We start from the raw sequence: 22,107 nt of genomic DNA on the forward strand, positions 1-22,107 counted from the left end.
GTCAGACCCAATGTCTTCCTCCATCCCACTGCTGGGGCCACAGTCTGACTGGTGTGTGTGGTTATCCTTCCCTCTCTGGTATGCGTGGTTATCCTTCCCTCTGGTGTGTGTGGCTATCCTTCCCTCTCTCTAGGGCAGAAGTCACTTTGGAGTGTTGCTGACCACTGTATGGGCTGCTTGCATACTGCCAGGCCCGTGGCATCACCTTGTATGGGCTCTGGGCAAGAGCATATTAGAGAGGATAGTAACCAAAGCACAGCATGGTGGTGGCAGTGCACTGGCACAACTGCGATAGCAAATTTTGCACCTTATAATTCCTCTGGGCGAGGGGCTCTGTGGTGCCGACTAAGGTGGGCTGTCCAGAGAGATGGACTGTGGGAAGCACAGCATGAGGGTGGGACAGCAGTTCTAGCAAGTTAGGTAGCAAGTCCTGCAGGTCACTATGTGTTCATGCTGGGGGTAGGGGGAGGGACGTGGCACCTGCCAGATCCTTTGTTTCTGGAGGAATCACCCAGCAATTTCTATCCCTCTAGAACATGCTCTGAGATTAGTAAATAACTCTCCCTCCTACATGCTCCAGGCACCTTTCAAAGTGCTGCTTCCCTACTGTATCTCCATGGGCTTTTTGTTGTGTTGTCTCTTTATAGGCAGATACTCCATTTCCTCTTGGCTTCCCTTCTCTCCCACAGCCAAGCCCACAGATTTTTAAAAATTCCAGGTGTTAAGTCCCACTGGTTGTAAGAACTCACAACATTCAGCCCTTCTGGTTTTCAAAGGCAAACGTTGTGGGGATTCATTTTCCCTGGGTGGGTTCCCTGGTGTGGGAGGTCTGTTTCTCTCCCTCCTTTGTGCCCTTGGTTGCCTCCCTCCCATGGCTGGTTGGGGAAGTTCATTTAATTTTGACCTTGTCTCCACCCTTCCTACCCTCTTTTCTGTGGCCTCTTCTCTACATTTAGTTGTGGAGTCTATCCTGCCAGTCTTCGGGTGATTTCTGACATGAGTGCCATCTGGTTGTATCATGGAACGAAGTGAGCCTAGGGTCCTCCTCCTCTGCCATCTTCCTGGGAAGTCCTTCCAGTTATATTTTGTTATGAATTTTTAACAATTGCATTGCGGTCAGAGAAGGTGATATATATAATAAGCTTCTGTAATTTATTGAAGTTTGTTTTAAACTGGACAGTATGGTCAACTTTGTAAATGTTCTGTGCACATCTAAAGAGAATATGTATTCTAGAACTGTTGGGGGAGGAGGAATGTTCTGTGCAGGACTATTTGATCAAACTTGTTAATTATTTTTTTCAAATCTGTATCCTCATTGTCTTCTTTTTCTGCTTAGTTTATTTATTATTGAAATAGCTATATTAAAAATCTTCTACTTTGGCACACCTGGGTGGCTCAGTTAGTGAAGTATCCAACTCTTGATCTCAACTCAGGTCTTAATCTCAGGGTCATGAGTTCAAGCCCTGCATTGGGCTCCACATTGGGCATGGAACCTCCTTAAAATAAAAAGCTTAAAAAAAAAAAAACCCTTCCACTTTAATGGTAGATTGTCAATTCACCTTGTAATTCTGTCCCTTTTTGCTTCATATATTTTAAGGTTATGTTAAATGAGCATACAGAGTTTGACTTTTTTATATCTTCCTGACAAATTAGAACTTTCAGCCACACATAAAAATCTTCTTTATTACTAGCTATATTTCTTATATTAAAGTCTGTTTTGTCTTATATTAATATAACTAAACCAATTTCCTTTGTATGATATTAGCTTGGTATCTCTCATTTTATCCTTTGGCTTTTAATCTTTCTGTGCCTTCATATTAGGTAAGATTTTTTAATAATTGGCATAGAACTGAATGTTTTATTCACCTTAATATATCTTTTAATTGGGGAGTTTTGTTCATTAATATATATTCTGCTACCATTTTATTATATATTTTCTATTCTTTTTTTTTTTCCTTCATTTTCTTGCCTCCTTTTGGGTTTAATTTTATGAGGTTTTTATTATTATTATTATTCCAGTTCTTCCCCTTCTGCTAATTTGGATGTTATATGATCTAGATCTACTGTTAGGTCTACTGGTTACCACAGCTGTTTTAATAAGCATCTTTAAATGAATTAGTTGGTTTTGTTACTCTCCTCACAACTAATACAAAGATTTTAGAGTACTTTGATCTCAACTATTCATTCATCAAATTATATTCTTATTCCCAGTAATTTCAGTTGTTTTCTCTTATTTATTTAAACACCACAAATTCCACTTCATTTTATACACTTGGTGTTTATTTAAATTTATTTAAATTTAATTAAATTTACCAACATTTTTGCTCTTTGCTTTTTTCTACTCCCTGAGTTATGTTCATTAGAAGTTCCATCATTTTGAGTCTATTGATGAAACTCTCATTCTTTCTTGCCTGAAAAGGTGTGTATTTTCCCCTTAGTTCTTGGGGGGAAATGGTTTTGTAGAAGGGGGAATTCTAGGATAACAGCTATATTCTGTGAGTTTATTGAAAGCATTGTTCTTCCATGTCCTGGATGCCAGTTTGGCTTCTGAGCAGTCAGCCGTTAGTCTGGGGCTTGGGGGGCTTTTTGATTTTTGCTTTGGTTTGGTCAAACTCTACCTTTGCTCTGAAGCTGATAAGCTATTTTTGAGATTTTTATTTCCTTTTTGGTAAAGGTATCAAAAAGAAGTATCTTGAGGGTTTCCTTTTTTCTTTTTCTTTATTTTAGATTTTCTTTATTTGAGAGAGATTTAGATCTCTTTAGATTTTCTTTATTTGAAAGAGAGAGAGCATGAGTGGAGTGGGAGGAACAGAGGGAGAGGAGCAGCAGAGGGAGAGGGAGAAGCAGGAACAGGGAGCTCATGGAGTTGTTTTCTAGGATCTGGAGATGATGACCTGAGCTAAAGGCAGATGCCTAAGTGATTGAGTCACCAGGTGCCCTCCTTGAGGGTTTCTTTATATTAATTCCACCGGAATTTTTTTTAGTTTTCTTGAACTTACATTGTCTTTCAGCAATTCCAGAAAATTCTCAGCCAAGATCTCAGAGATTGCATCTTGCCCATCCTCTCTTCTGAGCTCTTAGTAAGCGTATGTAAGATTTTTTTCACTATCATCCACCTATTTAACAAATTTCTTAGTTTACAACTGTCTACACTGCAGTTTGGATAACTTCTCCACTTTTATCATACAGTGGTCTGATTCCCTCAGCTTTGTTTAAATCTCCTGTTTAATCCATTCATTGGGCTTTAAATTTTAATGTATACATTCCAGTTTTAGACCTATTTGGTTATTTTAGAATTCTGCTTGTTCATTTTTGTATTTTCTTGTTCTTTGCTCAAATATTGAGGCTTCCCTTTTAATCATGTTTTTGAGTTTTAGACAACGTATGTTAGAGGATGATCTTAAGACAACTTCTGATTTGTCAATTTGAAAATATTTTGTTTCTCCTTGCCATAGATTAAAGGTAACATAAAGACCTACCCCAATGATTAGCTTCTTTCTCCTGGAATTGCCCATCAATGTAGCACAGTATGATAGTTTTTGAATTGCTAAAACACATATTAGAGGCTTTTGCTATGGTTCTCTTCGCAAAGTAATGCCATTACAGCCTGTAATTTCCAGTAAGTTTTGCCACTTCTCAGAATCTACCTTCTCCGAGAGCAAAGGAACATGCAGAAACACAGGTTCTGGGTATATTTGGAGAGCCTCTAAAATTGCCTCTATTCCTGACTCAAGCAATGCTGAATTTATATTTGAACTTAAAGTTGGGTCAGGGGCAGTGGCTGTGACCTACTGAGACTGTAAGAGCTTATTTAGGCTTCTGAAGGGGATTCCTAAAGAGAGCGTTTCTGTCTTAACTGATATATTGTGCTCAGAAGGTTCAAGTTATTTTTCCTCATCAGTCTGAATTGAAGTCTGAGAAACTATAGGGAAGGCACTTTTTCCTGCTATATGGGTCACAAACAAGTAAGCAAGACACTTAACAGGAGCCCTTGTTTTTAAAAATATATTAAATATTGCTACTTTATATTCTGAGTATCCAATATTTGAAATCTCTGCAGGTTTAATTTCATGGATTCTGCTGGCTCCTACTCATGGTGACTTTTCCTTGTGCATTTCATGACTTTTGGTTGTAAAAATCATATTCCTTGGAATTTTGTCTGTGGGAATCCTTTGAGGATTGGATTCTAGTCTGCATTCCTCCATTTGTTTCTGCCTGTCATCAAGGGACCCTCCCAACCCCAGACCACTTGCATTTCCACTTGCAGGGGTCCACCTGTGCCCAGGCTAAAGCAGAAAGTTTCCATACTTGCCCTTTCTTTGCAGTGAATTTATTTCTTGTTCTGCCCTTATGGTGTCACAGTTTCACACTTGGCTTCTTAACAGCCTCCTCACTTCATGTAGGCCCCAGGCAGCATCACCAGTTCCCCACATCCGATGAGGCAATCCAAATAGCAGCTCATAGTCTTCAAGGTTCAGTAGAAACCATCATAGAAAGCCTGCTTTAGAGTGCCTGGGTGGCTCAGTTGGTTAAGCATCTGCCTTTGGCTCAGGTCATGATCTCAGGGTTCTGGGATTGAGTCCCCACATTGGGCTCCCTACTCCATGGGGAGTCCACTTCTCCCTCTCCCCTTGCTTGTGCGTGCTCTCTCTGTGTGTCAAGTAAGTAAATAAAATTTTAAAAAAAGAAGACTACTTGAACCTTTCTTAGTGCTTGCTTCAGCCTGGTAAGATTCCTTAATTTCATGCCAATTTAGTGACACATTTTTAAATGTTGTTGAAATATATGTTTAAGCATTTTTTTCAAAGATTTTATTTATTTATGAGAGTCACAGAGAAAGAGGCAGAGACATAGGCAGAGGGTATAAGCAGGCTCCTCCTCCTGAGGCAGGACTTGATCCCAGAACTCCAGGATCATGCCCTGAGCCAAAGGCAGATGCTTAACCACTGAGCCACCCAGGTGCCCCATGTTTAAGCAGTTTTGTTGTTTCAGCAGAAGGGTTATTTATCCATATTATTGTGTGCATTGTACAGCTAGAAACAAAAGTCTCCAGCTTCTTCTCCAGGTTACTCTGCAGTTAGGCTTTTCCTAGACCATTCCACCAAAACCATTCTCATCAAGAACACCAGTGATGGTCACATGGCCGAATTCTGTAGTGGTCATCATCTTCATCTTACTCGTACCCCTCAGTGGAATTTGGCAGCTGATTATTCCGTCTTCCCCAAACAACTTCTCCCTGTGGCTTTCAGGATACCTCGCCTTTGCTGTTTTGCTTCTGTCTCACTGGATCCATCGTCTTGATCTCTGGCTGGGCTCCTCTCCTCTTCTAAATGGCAAGATATTAACATTCCTGATACCTCAATCCTGAACTTTCTCTCTACATTCCTGTTCCAGGTGATATCAGCCCAACATTAAATATGTCTGTGTGCCAATAACTACCCAATTTATATTTTCAGCCTCATCTCTCCAGAGCTCAAGACTTCCATTCAACTGACTGATGGATATCTCCCCTAGGTGTCTGGTATCTGTGAGGTGTCTTACACATAATATATTTAAAACTTTTACCTCTTCTTCTTTCTCCCTCCAAAAAACCCATGGTTTTCCCCATATCCTTATATGGATGGCATCATCATTGACCCCATCATCAGGAGCTGTTAAGGATTTCTCTCGTCCCCTCACTTCTCTCCTCCAATCCATCAGCAGGCCTTGTAGTGTCTCCTTGTGAAATTATCTTAAACCTGACCACTCCTCATGTCCACCTTCCAGGCCAAAGTCAATATCATCATCTTTTGTCACTCAGATCACCATTAGAGTCCCTAAATGCCCTCCTGGCTTCCATTCTTATCTCTCCACTTCCAATGCCACCATCATCATCACCTCCTCAAGCTACAGAGCTTTTGAAAATATAAGTTAAATCATGCCATTCTCCTATTCAGAATGTTATGTTTAGAACACAACCTGAACTCATTACCCTGGGAACAAGACCTTGCAGTGTCTGGCCCATGTTGATTCTCTCATCTCCCTTCTCTCTATGCTTCCTCCTGTTCCTCATATGCTTCTGCCCTCTGACCTTTCCCCTGTCCCTCAAACACATCAGACTGAACTTAGGTTCTACTCATCCTGTGCTTTCTGCCTCAACAGCTCTTCTCCCATTTCTTTCTTTGGCTCATTCCTTCCCATAATTTCTACTTCTGTTCAAATATCACCTCAGTAGAAAGGCCTTCACTGACCACTGCAAGAAAATAGGACTTTCCATAGTCTCTGTCCCCTTACAGCATTCAACACCAGGTGAAACTACACAATTGATTTCATCGATTTGTTTCAATTTGTTTCCTATTTATTTTTCCCATTAGAATGTACACTTGATAAGGGCAGAGCCTTTATTTCTCTCATTTTGCATTCTATCTTCAGCACCTGGAAGCATGGTTGGGCTCAAATACTTGTTATGTTAATATAGCTATTTTATGTAATAGATGCTCAATAAATATTTCTGAAATAAAGACTGAATGTTACTTTATGCCCACTAGAACCAGTGAGACAGAAATGATTTTACCAATCATATAGGTGAGGAGACTGAGATGCAGAGGTGCTAAATGAGTTGGCCATCTAATAAGTGTCCAAATTAAACCCAAGTGTGGTATGACTTTAGAGGCCATAATATTTTTTTATTTTCAATTTTTTTCTTTTAAGATTTTATGTATTTATGGGAGAGAGGGAGAGAGCGAGAGAGAGCATGAGCAGAGGGAGAGGGAGAAGCAGATGCTCATTGAGTGGGGATCCTTCTGTAGGCCTGATCCCAGGACCCTGGGATCATGACCTGAGCCAAAGGCAGACACTTAACCAACTGACCCACCAAGGTGCCCTAAAAGTTCACTTTGAAATACTGTCAGACTTAGCAAAAGAAGTTGCAAAAATAGTTCAGAGTTCACTTATACCTTCACTGAGCTTTCCCAGTAATACCATCTTGTATAACCGTAATGCAGTTATCAAAACTGGAAAGTTAATATTGGTAGACAACTAGTAACTGATGAACAGACCTTACTCACATTTTGCCTATTGTCCCAGTAACACATCCCATCTCCTGAGTCTCCTCCAGCACAGGGGTCCTTGTCTCTGTCTTTGTAACTGGCCATTCTGAAGAGGACCATATTCTCACCATCAGGGGCTCGGCTACACAGAGTGCTGGACACATGGGAAGTTTTCCACAGTAATAGCTGTTATTATTAGGGAAATAAATCTTCCTTTTGAGCAGTGGAAGGGAAAATGCTTCTTCACATTCTGTTTGTTCTGCTTAGCCTGGCTGACCTTGAAGTGTTTATAAAAAACAGCGAGAGCGGCATGCTCAAGAAAGTTGAAAAAGGAGATTTCGAAGGACTGGTTGAGGTTATGGGACACCTTATGGCCCTGAAAGAAAGGCAGAGCAGCACTGATGAGATGTTTGAACCCTTAAAGCAGACTATTGAATTGCTGAAGACCTACGAACAAGAATTGCCAGAAATGGTGTTTAAGCAACTGGAGGTCAGTACGAAGTTTGTTTTCTGAATAAAAGAAATGGAGGGAAAGTTTCTGGGTTGGGTGAGGTGAGGTCAGGTAAATGAGAAACAGGGCTTGGTGAGGCCCCAAGGCTCGTGTTTTTAAACTCTCTGTGTGACAGATATGTGCCCTCTGGTACATTCTGGAAACTCTGTAAACATGAAGCAGTCCGATGCCAGAGGTAGATGGGACAATTGATGTGGATGAAGTGTTTTGGGTTTAATTGCCTTTAGGGATGAGCCAAGTTTTTTATTCAGAGAAAAAAAAAAGCAAGTCTGAGAGATATTAAGATGGACTAAGGAGATGTGAGGCATAAAAGAAAATAATCAAGTGCTCTGAGAAAATAGAAGGGCACAGGTTACCAGGTTCAAGGTGGAGGGCAGGAAGAACATGGTGCATTCAGAAGGAGGTGATAGGCAGGCCCGCAGGCGACCAGGGAGACAGGTCAGGGGAGGGGAGCTGCAGGGAATAGGCACACAGTGCCATGACATCACATCTGGTACCCGAATGTCATGTCTACTTCAGTGCCATGATATGACATCATGGCCTTGTAGTAGACATGAAAACATCCGGGTACCATCCAGCCTCAGGTCTGCGGGGAGAGAGAGCACGGTGTGGATCTAACCACAGGGAGGTCTTCATCATAGGAGCTGCCTGAGAAGTGGAGCAACGCGAAAAAGGTGGCAGTCACCGTGAGACAGCAGGTGGCCCCGCTGCAGGCAAATGAAGTGGCCGTCCTCCGCCAGAGGTGCTCAGCCTTTGACATCAAACAACAGCAGTTCCGGGAGCAGTTCTGCAGGGAAGCCCCCTTCAGGTATGGGCCTACGTTGCTGGCGCTGCTTCCTTTCTTTTAAACATGGCGACGCTTGGCTTTATAGAGGGTCTTTCAATTGAATTATTGAGTTCTTTTAGCAGATAAAGACTAGCTAAGTCTTCCCTCCCATTTGAGTCTGTTGGTTAGCACCTGGTGCTGACGTGGACAGAATCCCATCCTGGCCTCTACAAGATGACACCTTGCCTTAGAAACAGAAGTCTGGAAGCTCTGTGTCTTCAAGTTTATAAAGGGGCTGTGTGTGATCAAATCACAAGGTTTTTTACAAAGTTGTTCATATTCTAAATTCTCACAGACCTGTGTTCCTTTGGTTTTAAAAAAGTGCCTAGTAGAATTTGGAAATAGTTTTGAGGCACTTTGGAAGCCTGAGGGAAGGATTCGAGGTGATGGATTTCTTTCTCATAGTAATGCTCCCCGCTTGTGATAAGGGTCGGTCTTTTTTTTTTTTTTTTAAAGATTTTATTTATTTATTCATGAGAGACACAGAGAGAGAGAGGCAGAGACACAAGCAGAAGGAGAAGCAGGCTCTCTGCAGGGAGCCTGATGCGGGACTCGAACCCAGGACCCCAGGATCACACCCTGAGCCGAAGGTAGATACTCAACTACTGAGCCACCCAGGCATCCCGGGGGATCGGTCTTTACTTAAAATAACTATAGGACCAGGCAGCACCATTCACATGTGTCCCCGTTGCACACACACATGAGTTTAGCTCAAATCCTTCCTTGGAGAAGTGTACTGGGGTCTGCACATGATCCACTGCTCAGGACCAGGGGCTCCAACCAGAACAAGCTGGTTCTCAGGGTCCCATGTCTGCTGATGTGCCAGCTGAGATGGGTACTCTCCCTCACTCCAGTTCCATGGCTGGCTTTCTGCTTCCCTAGCTGAGCTTCCTGCTGGGTCTTCCTCAACAGTTTAAAACAGACAAGCTTAGAAAACTCCGAAATGGAAAACACCCTACGTAATTGTTTATTTTGATTGTAATATTTTAATTGTTAAGGGTACTTACCCATAAAAAATAGTACTACATGGGGAAACAACACGTCAGAGCAACAAATAAAGCTGAAAACCAATGTCGTGCCTTAGTTCCCTCATCTGTAAAATGAGGTTAATAACAGTATCCATCTCGTAAGGTTGTTGATAGAATTAAAGAAATAATTTTTTGCAAGTGTCTACTGTAGTATCTAACTAGGATGCCTACCCACCCCACTTTCCCCTTGGCTATTCTGGTTTTAGCCCTGAAAGTCACACTTTCAGGGAAGCCCCTGTTTCAGGCAAATTGGAACGTTGGTCACCCATCATGGCACATAGGAAGGACCTACCTGTTCTTATTAGTCACTCACCAAACATTTATTCAGCAGCTCCTATCTCCCAATTACTGTACTTGGGGCTTGAGAGAACAACAGGAGTGGGTTAAGAGGCAGGGAAGGGCAGATGGGTAAGCTCTGTGTAAGGTGGAAGTGTGTGTATCACATGAGACACCAAAGCAGTGGGCTCCATGTTGGCTGCACATGAAGATCACCTGGGGTGCTTCTAAAATTTTCAACACCCAGCCTGTCTCACAGACTAACTAAATCAGATTCTCTGGGGACAAGACCTGGCAGTAGTAGTTCGTAAAGCTCCTCAGGTGATTCCAGTGGGCAGCCAAGTTTGAGACTTGCTGCCCAAGGGGGAAGTAACTGGTTCTCTTTCAAGCAATCAAGCCAGGGCATGTAATTCCAAATGAGTCTGTATCCCTTTAGAATAATTGCCTTTGGAGCTATGCCCTTGTTCCAAGGAAATATCTATTGCTCTAGACATTGGCTTAACTCCTTTTGGGACTGTTCTTTTGGAGTCTGAGACATATTTTTTTTTTTACTCTCCTTTGGACATGCAATTGAATTTTTAGAAATTCAACACCAATCATGCAGAGCCAAAGCTGGGGAGGAAGGTGGGTTATCAAGCTGAGTAATACTGCCTAGTGTTAAATATCACACCAACGGCAACAGCCATGAAAGCAATGACATTAATATATTTGCGTCAACTGTCCCTTAAAATTTTTTTCCAAAAAAGGAACACCAGAGATACTGGGGGAAATATTTTCCTGAAGGGATTTCTGATAACTACTTGACAGCAAATGACACGCATTCACTGGTGTGATTTTGTGTGTCTGTTGGAAACATGATGTCCCTCCTTCATAGTTATACCCTGTATGTGTATTGATCAGCTGGTGGTGTTTTTTGAATGTGCTAGCTGGTTGTTTTTACTTTCTTAGCACTTGTATCTGCTGGCTGGGAGGATATTGCTTCTCTTAGCTGGGTTTTCCAAATTCGCATCTGTTAATTTGACATGCAGATGAATCTTTGCAAGAGAATACTTTGAAAAGAACTGCTCACAGCAGCGTGGAAAGCCAAACATCACTTCAATTGTGATGTGTTTCTCTTCTTGTCAAGAAAACATCAGGGCTACAGCGGAATTGGGTATTGAGTGCTGAAGGGAACCTTAGTGTGAATCAACTCATTCCTTGTTTTGTTTCTTAGTTTGGTGTATATGGATATGTATGCTTGACATTTTAAGGCACTGTGTGTGTAGCAAAGGATTTTAATCCTGGTTCCTTTTAGATCCTTTGTGAATTTCTAAAATGCAGACCCTGGCACATTCCTCTGTGAGTGCAAATTTCCGTTCCTGATTATAATGTGGGTAAAGCTCACGTTGATCTTGTCTTTGAGGAGGGAAAGGAAAGTGAGTGTCTCATTAGGCTCTTGCAGCCTGTCAGGTGCTGGGTGATGTCCCCTTGCTTGGGTTGAGGTTCTTCATGTTCAAGAGTTATCTCTTTCAGAGTTCTTAATTCTGAGCTGTATCAGCATATTCCTAGCTGAGCTCCTCACTTCACAGTAATTGGCTAAATTGTCACACTCAAGATTTTCTGGACCTTCCAGAACTCTTAAAGTTGGAGAGGAATTCTCCCCTTTGGATGAAAGGAATGCTCCAGGCTCCTAGTGGCATTCTCTGGCTCAGTGTTCCTGACCTTGAATGCAGTCTTCCTGACCTTGAGAAATGATGCCATGACATCCAGTCATTTTCCCCACATCAAGACCAAGGTTACCCAGGGGTCGCTTAGCCAAAGCACTTGATGTCAGTGAGCTCCAGCTCAGTGAAGACCATCAGTGTATTCAGCTGGCTGGCAACCAGAACCTGTGAATAGTTGACAGAGCTTTCATGAAGACACCTTCCATTTGGGTACTATCTTAGTGACAGCTAGAGAAAGCAAGGCTTTCCAGGTAGCCCAGTGCAGCAGACATGAGGAAAGACAAACCTCTGCCTCCCTTGAGCAGTACGTGTTGTCTCTTCAGCAGCCAGAGTAAAGGACATTATGAGTCCCCAAATCTCCCATGGACATATCGGTGCCCTAAAACACATCATTAGTTCAGCTTGACCCTGTTCTTCCAGTCAATCTGACTCCTTCACTTGATTCAGGCTTCCAATGGAGTCACCGAAAAATGATGTTAAGCATTAGGATATTAAGATAATACGTATTCCCTGAAGTCAGGAATGATTTCAACCATGAGTACTCAGATGAGGTCATTGGGTGGCCAATTGGAAGGTCCCCTGAGGAGGCAGTTCAAACCTGTAGGAGATGGTGCTTGAGCCAATGGGAAAATGCAAATTAGCCATTTGGAAAAAGACGAGTGGGAGGGGAGGGTATTCTGGGCAAACGAAACAAAATAGCCAAAGGCACAGAAGAGTGAGGATGTAAGAAACAGTTGAACAGCAGAATGTGTTGTGCCTGCTGGGATGCAGGACTAACATGGGAGTGAGAATGGAGTGGGTCACGCCTCCAGGTCTTGGCCATGATCAGCCACTGAGGAGCCTAAGCATGAGGACAATGTAGTGTAAACACCACTGTCCTGTGGCTGCGAAGAACTGGATGGAGCAAGACCCACTCAAGGCCAGGTGCCCCATGGGGAGATGGCAGCAGCCTGGGCGAGAAGCAGTAGCCCTGGACTACAGGCAGTGGCTATGACAATGGAGAGAGAATGGATCTGGGAGAGATTTAGGAGGGGAGTTGGCAGGATTGATTGAATGTGAGAGGTGAGCAGGTCAGGTCTAAGTCAGTCATTTTTCCGAGATCACACGCATGGGTACCATATTTCCATTTCTCTCAGTTATATTCATCCAGACTTGCCTGACGTTTCTCTTTTAGATTAAAATACTTTTGCATTATTATTTCAATTTTAAAGACTTACTACACCCCCTTCCCTCCTATTGCTTTCTTGTTCTTCTGTACTATTCCCCTAGGGTTTGGAGAACTGCTTCCAGTTTATTAGGCACATTAATCAGGTCTGTGCATATCCTGACAAGGTGCACTAGAGTTTTAAAATGGGAAGAGGGTTACCTGCCCTTATGCCTAGGGATTCTTTTCACCTCTTAGGCCAAATTAACTTTTATGTGTGCTCAGCTCCAGGAAATGAAGGTCCACAAATTTGAACTATAAACAAAAATTATGCCACAAGGTAGATGAAGTTTCCAATAGGTTTGACAAATGGTCACCTCTTCCAGATATTTGAGGAACCTGTATTGATTTAAGGCTGTTCACATGTGCTAAGGAAAGAATGGTGGGAAAGACCACTTATTTTCTTCTGCGTACACTCCAAACGCTCTAAGAGCTCACATCTTACCCATATGTTATCCCTGAATTATCCCCCATTAATGAATTAAACAGAATGTGGGCTTTTAGAGTTTGTCTGGTAGATCTTGTACAGCAAGGGGTGAAATTCACTTTCCAAGTCACTCCAGTCTGGATAAAAAGTAGAACCTACATACCCTGACAATTAGTCTTTGGAAATGAAGAATAAATAGAAGGACTACTTGTGCATGTACACACACAAGCTTTCCTTCTGGACCACTTGCCATGGAGATATTATATTTCTTTCCTTCTGGTTCTTTTTCCATTGTTCTCATAGAGGAGAAAGCTCCTTGCCTATAGAGACAAAGGATCCTCTTCAGCTCCGAGGACTTCACCCTTCTGTTCCATTCTGGAACACTTGGGAGTGAGAGAACAGAGAAGATGTGCCATGATGTTCAGTCTTGTTCTCCTAAGATATAAATGCACAACCATAGCACACAAGCCAAAAACTATTTAGATGAAACAAGCAGAATCAAACATAGCAAGCATCAAAGTTAATCTGACACTAATTTAATGGTATGCATAACTGTTATTGTGTTGCATGGTAATTAGGCTTAAGTGGCGAGCAGTTCAGGTAAATGACTTTAATTAGGATTACTTTCCATCCGTCAAGTCAAATATTTCTAAAGACAACTGAGAGAAGAGGCAGTTCAAGAAAAGGACTTTGTATTCCTCCTCCCGTCCAAATCCCTCTACCCAACCAACATACACATCCATACATATACACACATGTGGGCGCGCACACACTTGTCATAGACTGGAGGACATGACCAATGCTCAAGGCACTCACTTCCTCTCAGCTTTCCCCTTAATTATGAACCCCATGATGTACTATTCTGATTTTATTTTTTTAATTAATTAATTTGAGAGAGTATGGGCAGGAGGGGTAGAGGGGGAGGGAGAGAGACTCTCAAGCAAGACTCCATGCTGAGTGTGGAGCCTGTCCCAGGGCTCGATCTCATGACTCTGAGATCACAGTCTGAGCCAAAACCAAGAGTCAGATCCTTAACTGACTGTACCACCCAGGCACTCCTGCCCTGTTCTGATTTTAGAGGAACACGGTATTCACCCTGAAGTCGTGATGCCCCAACATCTAGTCCTCCAAGCACACAGAAAGAAGATTGCTGATGGGGAGAAGGGAGTTTAGGAGAAGAAAATGAGAGGTTCCTTGAATACCTCGATTCTGCATACTCCTGGCCAAAGAAGTGTTATCTGCCCACGTGGATTCCTTTGCATGTTGAGTTCTTTATTCTTTTTTTAATTTTTAAGCAATCTCTCTACCGAGCATGGGGCTCAAGCTCTTGACCCCCGAGATAAGAGTCTCATGCTCTATAGACTAAGCTAGCCAGGAGAGCTCCTCCTGTTGGAGGAGAAGCTATGCCAGGCCCTCAGGTCTGGAGGTAGCACCATAAAGTGGGTAAGGGTCAGGGGCAGTGGGTACATGCCATGAGCACTGGAGACAAGAGGGTGAAGAAGTGTGAGCAAGAACCATAAAGCTATATACAGTGCCTAGAGCAGTCGGGTCCAGAATGAGAGGCCCCGAGGAGGTGGAGGGGTGACTTAAGAAGATGAAGAGCCTGACTTGAGGGACTAGGTAAGGGCCTTGTGCTTGATCTTGGAGGTTCCCTACCCATGGTTCCCAAACTGGAAAGTGCTGTTGCTGGAAGGTCATGGAGGCCACCAGCACAGCATGAGCTTCACCACAGTCAAGGACACCAACCTGGCACATTGAAACCACCCAAAGAGCTTGAAGAAAATGTCTTTGCCTGGGTCTCACCTCTGAAGAGTCTGATTTAATTGGACTGGGGAGCAGCCTGGGCATAGAGATTGTTCAGAGCTTCCAGGCCATTCTCCTATGCCACCCAGACTGAGAACTGGTGCCCCAGAGGGAGTAATCCCAGATCAGGTTGAGGGCTGGGCTTCTAAGTGCCAGCTATCTCACTTAGAGACCACCTACAACTTGTAGCTTCTGGCCAGAGCTGTGACTTTATAGCACCGACAGGAACATGACAGTGCTCTCTTGTGTCAGGCACTCTAGAGGCCAACAAGTGGAAGCAGAGTCTAAAAGAATCTCAGACAGATGGGTGGTCCCCTCTACACTTGGATGAGGGGGGCAGGGGGTGGTGGAAAATGAAAGAAGTCCTTTTACCTTCTCAGATGTGAAGAAAAGATCCAAGAGTGGTGCTCCCCTGGAATTGCCTTTTCTCCAGCTGGCTCTGCTCACCCCACTCCAACCTGCCCTAAGTGCCTTTTCTTCCAAGGCTTTGCTGACAACTACTGCCTGTGCTAAAACACTAAGCATTTAAAGATTTGAACTGGTGTTACTTTGGTGATTCCCGGACATGAGCCCCTGGGTGCCGTACTCACAAAGGAACACGTTGTGTTTTGTAGGTTTGATAGCATTGACCCTCATCAAGTTCTGGATGCCAGGCACACAGAGATCCAGCAGCTGGAATCTACCATGGCCTCCATTTCTGAGGTTGCCAGCTTGTTTGAGGTCAACGTTCCCGACTATAAGCAGCTGAAGCAGTGCAGGAAGGAGGTGTGCCAGCTGAAGGAGCTCTGGGACACCATTGGGATGGTGACCTCCAGCATCCGAGCCTGGGAGACCACCCTGTGGAAGGAGGTCAACATAGAGGTCCTGGACGGGGAGTGTAAACGGTTTGCCAGGCACATTCGGAACCTGGACAAGGAGGTCAGGGCCTGGGACGCGTTCACGGGCCTGGAGAGCATGGTGTTGAATACCCTGACCTCCCTGAGGGCGGTCGCCGAGCTGCAGAACCCAGCTGTCCGGGAGCGGCACTGGAGGCAGCTGATGCGGGCCACGGGTGTGAGCTTCACCATGGGCGAGGGTGCCACCCTGGCACACCTCCTACAGCTCCGGCTGCACCACTTTGAGGACGAGGTCCGGGACATTGTGGACAAAGCCATGAAAGAGATGGCCATGGAGAAGACCCTGAAGGAGCTGCAGACCACCTGGGCTGGCATGGAATTCCAGTATGAGCCCCACCCGCGGACCGGCGTCCCCCAGCTGCAGTCGGACGAGGACCTCATCGAGGTTCTGGAGGATAACCAAGGGCAGCTACAGAACCTAATGATGTCCAAGCACATTGCCTTCTTCTTGGAGGAAGTGTCCAGCTGGCAGAAGCAGCTGTCCACGGCTCATGCCGTCATCTCCACCTGGTTCGACGTGCAGCGCACATGGTCGCATCTGGAGAGTATATTCATCGGCTCCGAAGATATCCGGGCTCAGCTGCCCCAGGTACCTGCCCAGGAGATCCTGCTCTCTCTGTCCCCTTAGGCGAGTCGAGGGAGCAGCTCCCAGATCCCACGTCCTCTAGACCTTTCCTCACCAGCTCGCCATTGGCTTCACTCAGAGGCACCTCCCATGACCATGGGCCTGCCAGGCCACCAAAAGTCAGGTGGAGGGAACTGGAGAAGGTGAAATGCTCACCAGTTTGCCCTGGACGGGTTGGGGAAAAAGGAGAACCTGGTTTTTTGGTTGGTTTGGTTTTGGGTTTTTTTTTAAGATTTTATTTATTTTATTAAGATTTTATTTATTTATTTATTTATTTATGAGAGACACACAGAGAGAGGCAGAGACACAGGTAGAGGGAGAAGCAGGCTCCCTGCGGGGAGCCTGATGTGGGGCTTGATCCCAGGACCCCAGGATCATGCCCTGAGCCAAAGGCAGATGCTCAGCCACTGAGCCACCCAGGTGCCCCAAGGTCTTGTTTTCAATGCTTTCAAAAGAAAGGAAGCAGGAACTGCTGGCTACCGCAGTTTGGGATAAGCTGCTCCTGAGTTGGTCCCCAGATAATTAGAATGCAGCCAGTGGCTGGAAGAGAGCCTTGTTTCCGGGCAAAGGCAGGTTCCTTCTCTGCAGGGAGCCACTCTGTACACTTCTGGCCTGTGCCACGTGCTCAACACCAGTCTCTGCTCAATCCTAACCAATGAATTTCTCGAAAATATGCATTCTTCTCATTACTACCTTCCCTGTGGTTGATTGCCCCTTCTAATTGGTCCTGATTAATGTGCCATTAGCTTACCCACCTCTTGGTGGACTCTAATTCATTAAAAAAATTTTTTCTTTTTATTTTATCATACTTTTTTATTTTGCAGACATTTTTCTAGTCTCCCTTGGGCACATTGAGTTCTCTGCTTCCAAATTAGTTTGCTTCCAAAATGTCACACGTCATTCAGGCCCCACTTAAAAGTTAAAGCGCATTCCATCAAAACGTTATTTTTCTAGCTCATTCCACAAAAGCGTATTTCATGCCCTAATGCAGATTACTGGTTGTACATCTGCATTAGGGATGAAAAATAGCCGGAAACAATTTTGATAGAGATGTTGTCATTAGGCCAAATTGAACAAGCTCAATTTTTTTTTTTTTAGATTTTATTTATTTATTCATGAGAGACACACAGAGAGAGGCAGAGACACAGACAGAGGGAGAAGCAGGCTCCCTGCAGGGAGCCCAATATGGGACTTGATCCCAGGACTCTGGGATCACAACCAGAGCCGAAGACAGATGCTCAACCACTGAGCCACCCAGGCACCCTAAACAAGCCAGATTTTATTTCTCTCCAGCACTAGTGATTGAAGAAGAGCAGGTTTAATTAGGAGGTGAGGGCAGAAGAGGAGACTCTAAAGGAGGCTTTTGAGAACTTTCAGCCACACATCAGAAGGAATCGGTATCATTAACTTCTCAACAGTTGTGCAGGTTGGCGTATGAAATATGGGGATGCGTTTATTTATCCTTGTATTAACAGTACAATAACAGAGGCAATTTAAAAATGTAATAAAATCGGTCATAATCTTACACCCTAACTAGTAACTATTTTCACTCAATGTGAATGTCTCCCAATTTGGCCTCACATATATATGCATTTTTACATAATTGCTCTCTGTGTAATTATTATTTTCTTTCCAGCTCTTCTCATCGGAGCATTTATGTTCCATATTTCCAACACATCTATAACCTTGATACTTTCTCATCTTTCCCTGGGATGAAATACCTCATTGAGTAATCATAATTTACCCTGCTGTCCTATTTTTAAATCTTCTTGGGAGAGGGACATCGATTGCAGAGGTTTATAGCAGACTGGGGCAGGGTGGTGGAGGCTTGTAGCTGTGGGACCTTGGGCAAGTTACTTAACCTCTCTGTGCCCTGGTTTCCTCCTATAAATTGGGACAAATACCAGTACCCACGTTAGGGATGTAATTAAACAATGCACACAGCACTTACTGTTATGATTGTTGTCATATAATAATAATACCACGAGTTCTCACCAGGTGCCAGGTTTGGGGCTAAAGCCTGCATATGTTATTATCTCGGGCATTCCAATGATGCTGTTGAGTGGTTGTGTGTTTAAGGGAAATGATGATACCTAATTAATTAATCTGATATGATATTTGCTGAAGAACATCTTACTTTAGTTACATCAACTTTTGCGCGTTCCAGGGCAAACACTGGATCCACTGTCCACCTGGTGCAGAAAATATGTGTTTTATGCCAGTGGTTTTCAAGGCGTGGTCCCTGGACCCTGAGCTTCATAAGGGATCCTCAAGGTCAGGACTGTCTTAGTAATAACGTGAAGATGTTATTTGTCTTTTTCACTCTCATTTTTACGTGCACACAACAGGGCAGTTTTCCAGAGGTTACCTAACATCATGGCAGATTGAATGCAGAGCAGAAAAGAAAATCTGGTCATGTTCTAAGTCAGACATTAAATTTTTTTGCAGGGAAAAAGTGATACAAGGCCACTTTTCTCTCTAAATTATTTTGTTGTGAAAATACAATTATTTTGCATAAGAACATGTTGTGTTACCATTGTTATTTTTTAAATGAATCAACAGAGGCGCCTGGGTGGCTCAGTTGGTTAAGCATACGACTTTTTATTTCAGCTCAGGTCATGATCTCAGGGTCGTGGGATTGAGTCCCATGTCGGATTGAGTCCCAGGCTCCATGCTCAACAGGAAGTCTGCTAGAGATTCTCTCTCTCTCTCTCCCTCTCAAAATAAATAAATAGATATTTAAAAACTAAAATAAATTAATTAACAAATATTTTTAAAATTTCTCCACTTGAGCTTCCAGCGGAGGCATGCATAGAGATTACCTACATACACAAAAGCTCTTTGCACTCCACAGTGATTTTTCAAAACACAAAGGGGTTTTACAACCAAAATGTTCAGGAACCACTCTTTCAAGCTAAGGATATTTCCTTAACTTTTTGGACATCCCCAGAACTGGTTTCTGCTTCTGACTTGCTGCACGAGGGATCTTCTTCAAGTCCAAGAAAGTAATAGTTAATTTTTCCTCATGTTTTTATTTCAGGATTCTAAACGATTTGAAGGCATTGACCTTGACTTTAAAGAACTAGCTTATGATGCCCAGAAGACTCCCAATGTAGTGGAAGCCACCAACAAACCAGGTCTTTATGAAAAACTGGAAGATCTTCAGAGCAGGTGAAGATCTGCTGGCTGCTGCCCCTTTTTGTACCAGGGAGTGAGATGTTTTCTTCTTCCTATTCTGTCTCCAAGATCCTTACTTTCTTTGACTGTCCAAGTGAGCGAGTATGTGTGTTTGTGTGTTTTGATCTGCTTGTATATTAGATAATGTGGGGTATTAGGTGTTTATTTGGGTGGACATGCACTAGTATCTACATTTGCAAATACCTGTGCTTCTTGCACTGATTTTGCATTCCATATCCTGCAGCTGTCTACATTTAGGTCATATCTATGCACGACAGGGGGGTGTGGGTCTAAGCAAACCTAATTAGGAAATGCTGTGTCTCTGCTCTCAGGTTATACCTGTGTGAGAAGGCCCTGGCGGAGTACCTGGATACCAAAAGGCTTGTCTTCCCTAGGTTTTACTTTCTGTCCTCTTCTGACCTGTTAGACATCCTCTCCAATGGCACAGCTCCGCAACAGGTGAGCTGAGGGAGTGTTCATGGAAACGTCTAGAAGAACTGATGGGCTTCCAGTGGGGAGGGTTTCAGGTTCCCCGTTATGCCCACCACTATGTTTCTCAAGGTGTCAGCCAGCCCAACAGTGGCTACTATCCCCTGAAGGGGAAGCTGTGAAAATGGAGGGGGCGTTAAGCCTTTACAGAGAACGCCTTTGATCTGATTCTAAAGAGAGGTCCAGTACGTTCCTGTCCAAAGTTAAAGCTAAAATTTCCATGGGAGAGAAGACTGAGGGTTGTATTAACTCGACATTTAGGGATTTATGTGGAAAGAGTGTATATGAGGAGCTCAAAACTGAGGGTTCTAGCCATTTTATTGGCCATGTAGTCTTCGGTGTCCCTTCTCTTTGACAAACTTCCTTCACCTGTAAAAGAACCACTGTACTATAAGCATTTTTTTGTCCTTCTTAAAGTAACTAATTGAAGCACTATTGACATTTGGTGTTGTAGACAGTGGTTCTCAAACTTGAGTCACCGGGCCTCTCAGGTGCCTCAGAATCACTTGGAAGGCTTATAAAAATGCAGATTTATGTAGGTCTGGGTGGAGCTGGAGAATTTGCACTTCTCAGGATTTCCCAGGTGATGCTGCTGGTCTAGGGACCACACTTTGAGAATGACTGTCCTGGACCAAAGGTCTGAGTCTCCCCAGTGACCAGTGGGAGGGAGGGAGGTATGATGTCTGCATTGTGTGCTCCTGTAGCTCTCCTTACTTCTCACTCTAATAAGACTTCAAGATTTGTTTCCAGTTCTTTACTTGTCCTGTGAGGCTATCCAGTCAAAGCACCACATTCAGAAGTTACTTAGATGCATCTATTCTCCTGTTCAGTGTGATTTCATTATTCATTTGAAGTGTAGTCAACTTCATTTATTTCTCTTTGTTTTGAGTTTTGGGGGTTTGTTCCCATCCTTGTTGATTGGATTGTTTGAATATGTTGAATTCTAAAAGTCAAACTTATGCAAAAAAGTATGTGGGAAGGGCCACTCCTATTCTTCCCACCCACTCTCTGTAGGTCACCAGTCCCACTAGTTTCTGGTTTTTCTTTCCAAAAATGAGCAGATGAGCATTTACGTTTGCACACATCTATTTTATTTACCCTCCTTTCTCACACAAAAGGTAGTGTGGTCTGTAGACTTGAATGCAGTTTTTCTATGCAGTAATGTATCCTGGAAATCACTCCATGTCAATTTAAAGATATCATTTTTTTAATACACCTGCATTACACACCATGGACTACACTACTGTTTGGCCAAAGGTAGTTTATACTATTTCACAATTGCAAATAATGCGACATTGAATAGCCTTGGGTTTAGTATTGTTGGAGGTCTGTCTTCCAGGTAAATTCCTAGAGGTGGGATTTCTGGGTCAAAGGGTAAGTGCTATGTGGTCGATTAGATAATGCCCTATTTCCCTCTATAGAAGTTCTAGGCTTTGAGATCACCACCAACAATGGATGCGAGCTTCCCCAACAGAGCCAAAATATGGCTCCCATGCATTAGCTTTCTGTCTTTGTCATTAACCCTCCAACTTACCGAATTTATGTTTTGGGTGTGTTGATGAGTAGCAAGTACTAAAGACAGATTATCCCTAGAGTTAAAGCCCCATTTCTGTTTTATGATCACAGAGTAGCCCAGGTATGGTGGAGTTGAAACAGTTATCACACTAACATTCTGTTTTGTAACTATACATTCATTAATTCCATGCATAGGAAAAGTCAGATTGTTGCCAGACCCTTTATACATGACTGTACTCATTCTAAATATTTTTTATTTCTCACTTGATTTGAGTAAATCCTTAAATAGCTCCCCCCTCCTCACCAACCTGAGAGATGAAGCATGGTAGGCTAATCCCCAATTCTTTCTGTATCTGGGACTCTCAGCAGTTTTTACAGGTGAGTGATTGAATGAGTTTGGAATTCACGGGTCACAGCAGTTTCTCCTCGGATCCCCTCAGATGTAGCTCTGAGACATCATCTGAAGTCTACCTGCTACCCGCACCGCCCCCCTCCCGCCCTGCCACAAACCCTTCTAGGTAGCCTTCTTTCTTTCTATTCGGATCTCTGTAGAGATCAAAATTTAAATTTTAGAAAGTTTGCATACATTTATATACTTG

At 43.4% G+C, this 22,107-nt stretch overlaps 1 protein-coding gene across 1 annotated transcript in view; it reads left to right on the forward strand.

The window, feature by feature from the left end:
- DNAH9 (dynein axonemal heavy chain 9) overlaps positions 1–22,107 on the forward strand; it is a 330,059-nt gene that overhangs the window by 69,964 nt on the left and 237,988 nt on the right. Inside the window, exons 18-22 of the mRNA XM_038536892.1 lie at positions 7,296–7,518; positions 8,181–8,347; positions 15,421–16,291; positions 19,368–19,498; positions 19,837–19,963. Coding sequence (XP_038392820.1) covers positions 7,296–7,518; positions 8,181–8,347; positions 15,421–16,291; positions 19,368–19,498; positions 19,837–19,963 — 1,519 coding nt within the window. The remainder of the gene's footprint in view (positions 1–7,295; positions 7,519–8,180; positions 8,348–15,420; positions 16,292–19,367; positions 19,499–19,836; positions 19,964–22,107) is intronic.

The sequence above is a fragment of the Canis lupus genome, chromosome 5, assembly GCF_011100685.1.
Source record: "Canis lupus familiaris isolate Mischka breed German Shepherd chromosome 5, alternate assembly UU_Cfam_GSD_1.0, whole genome shotgun sequence".
Lineage (NCBI taxonomy): Eukaryota > Metazoa > Chordata > Mammalia > Carnivora > Canidae > Canis > Canis lupus.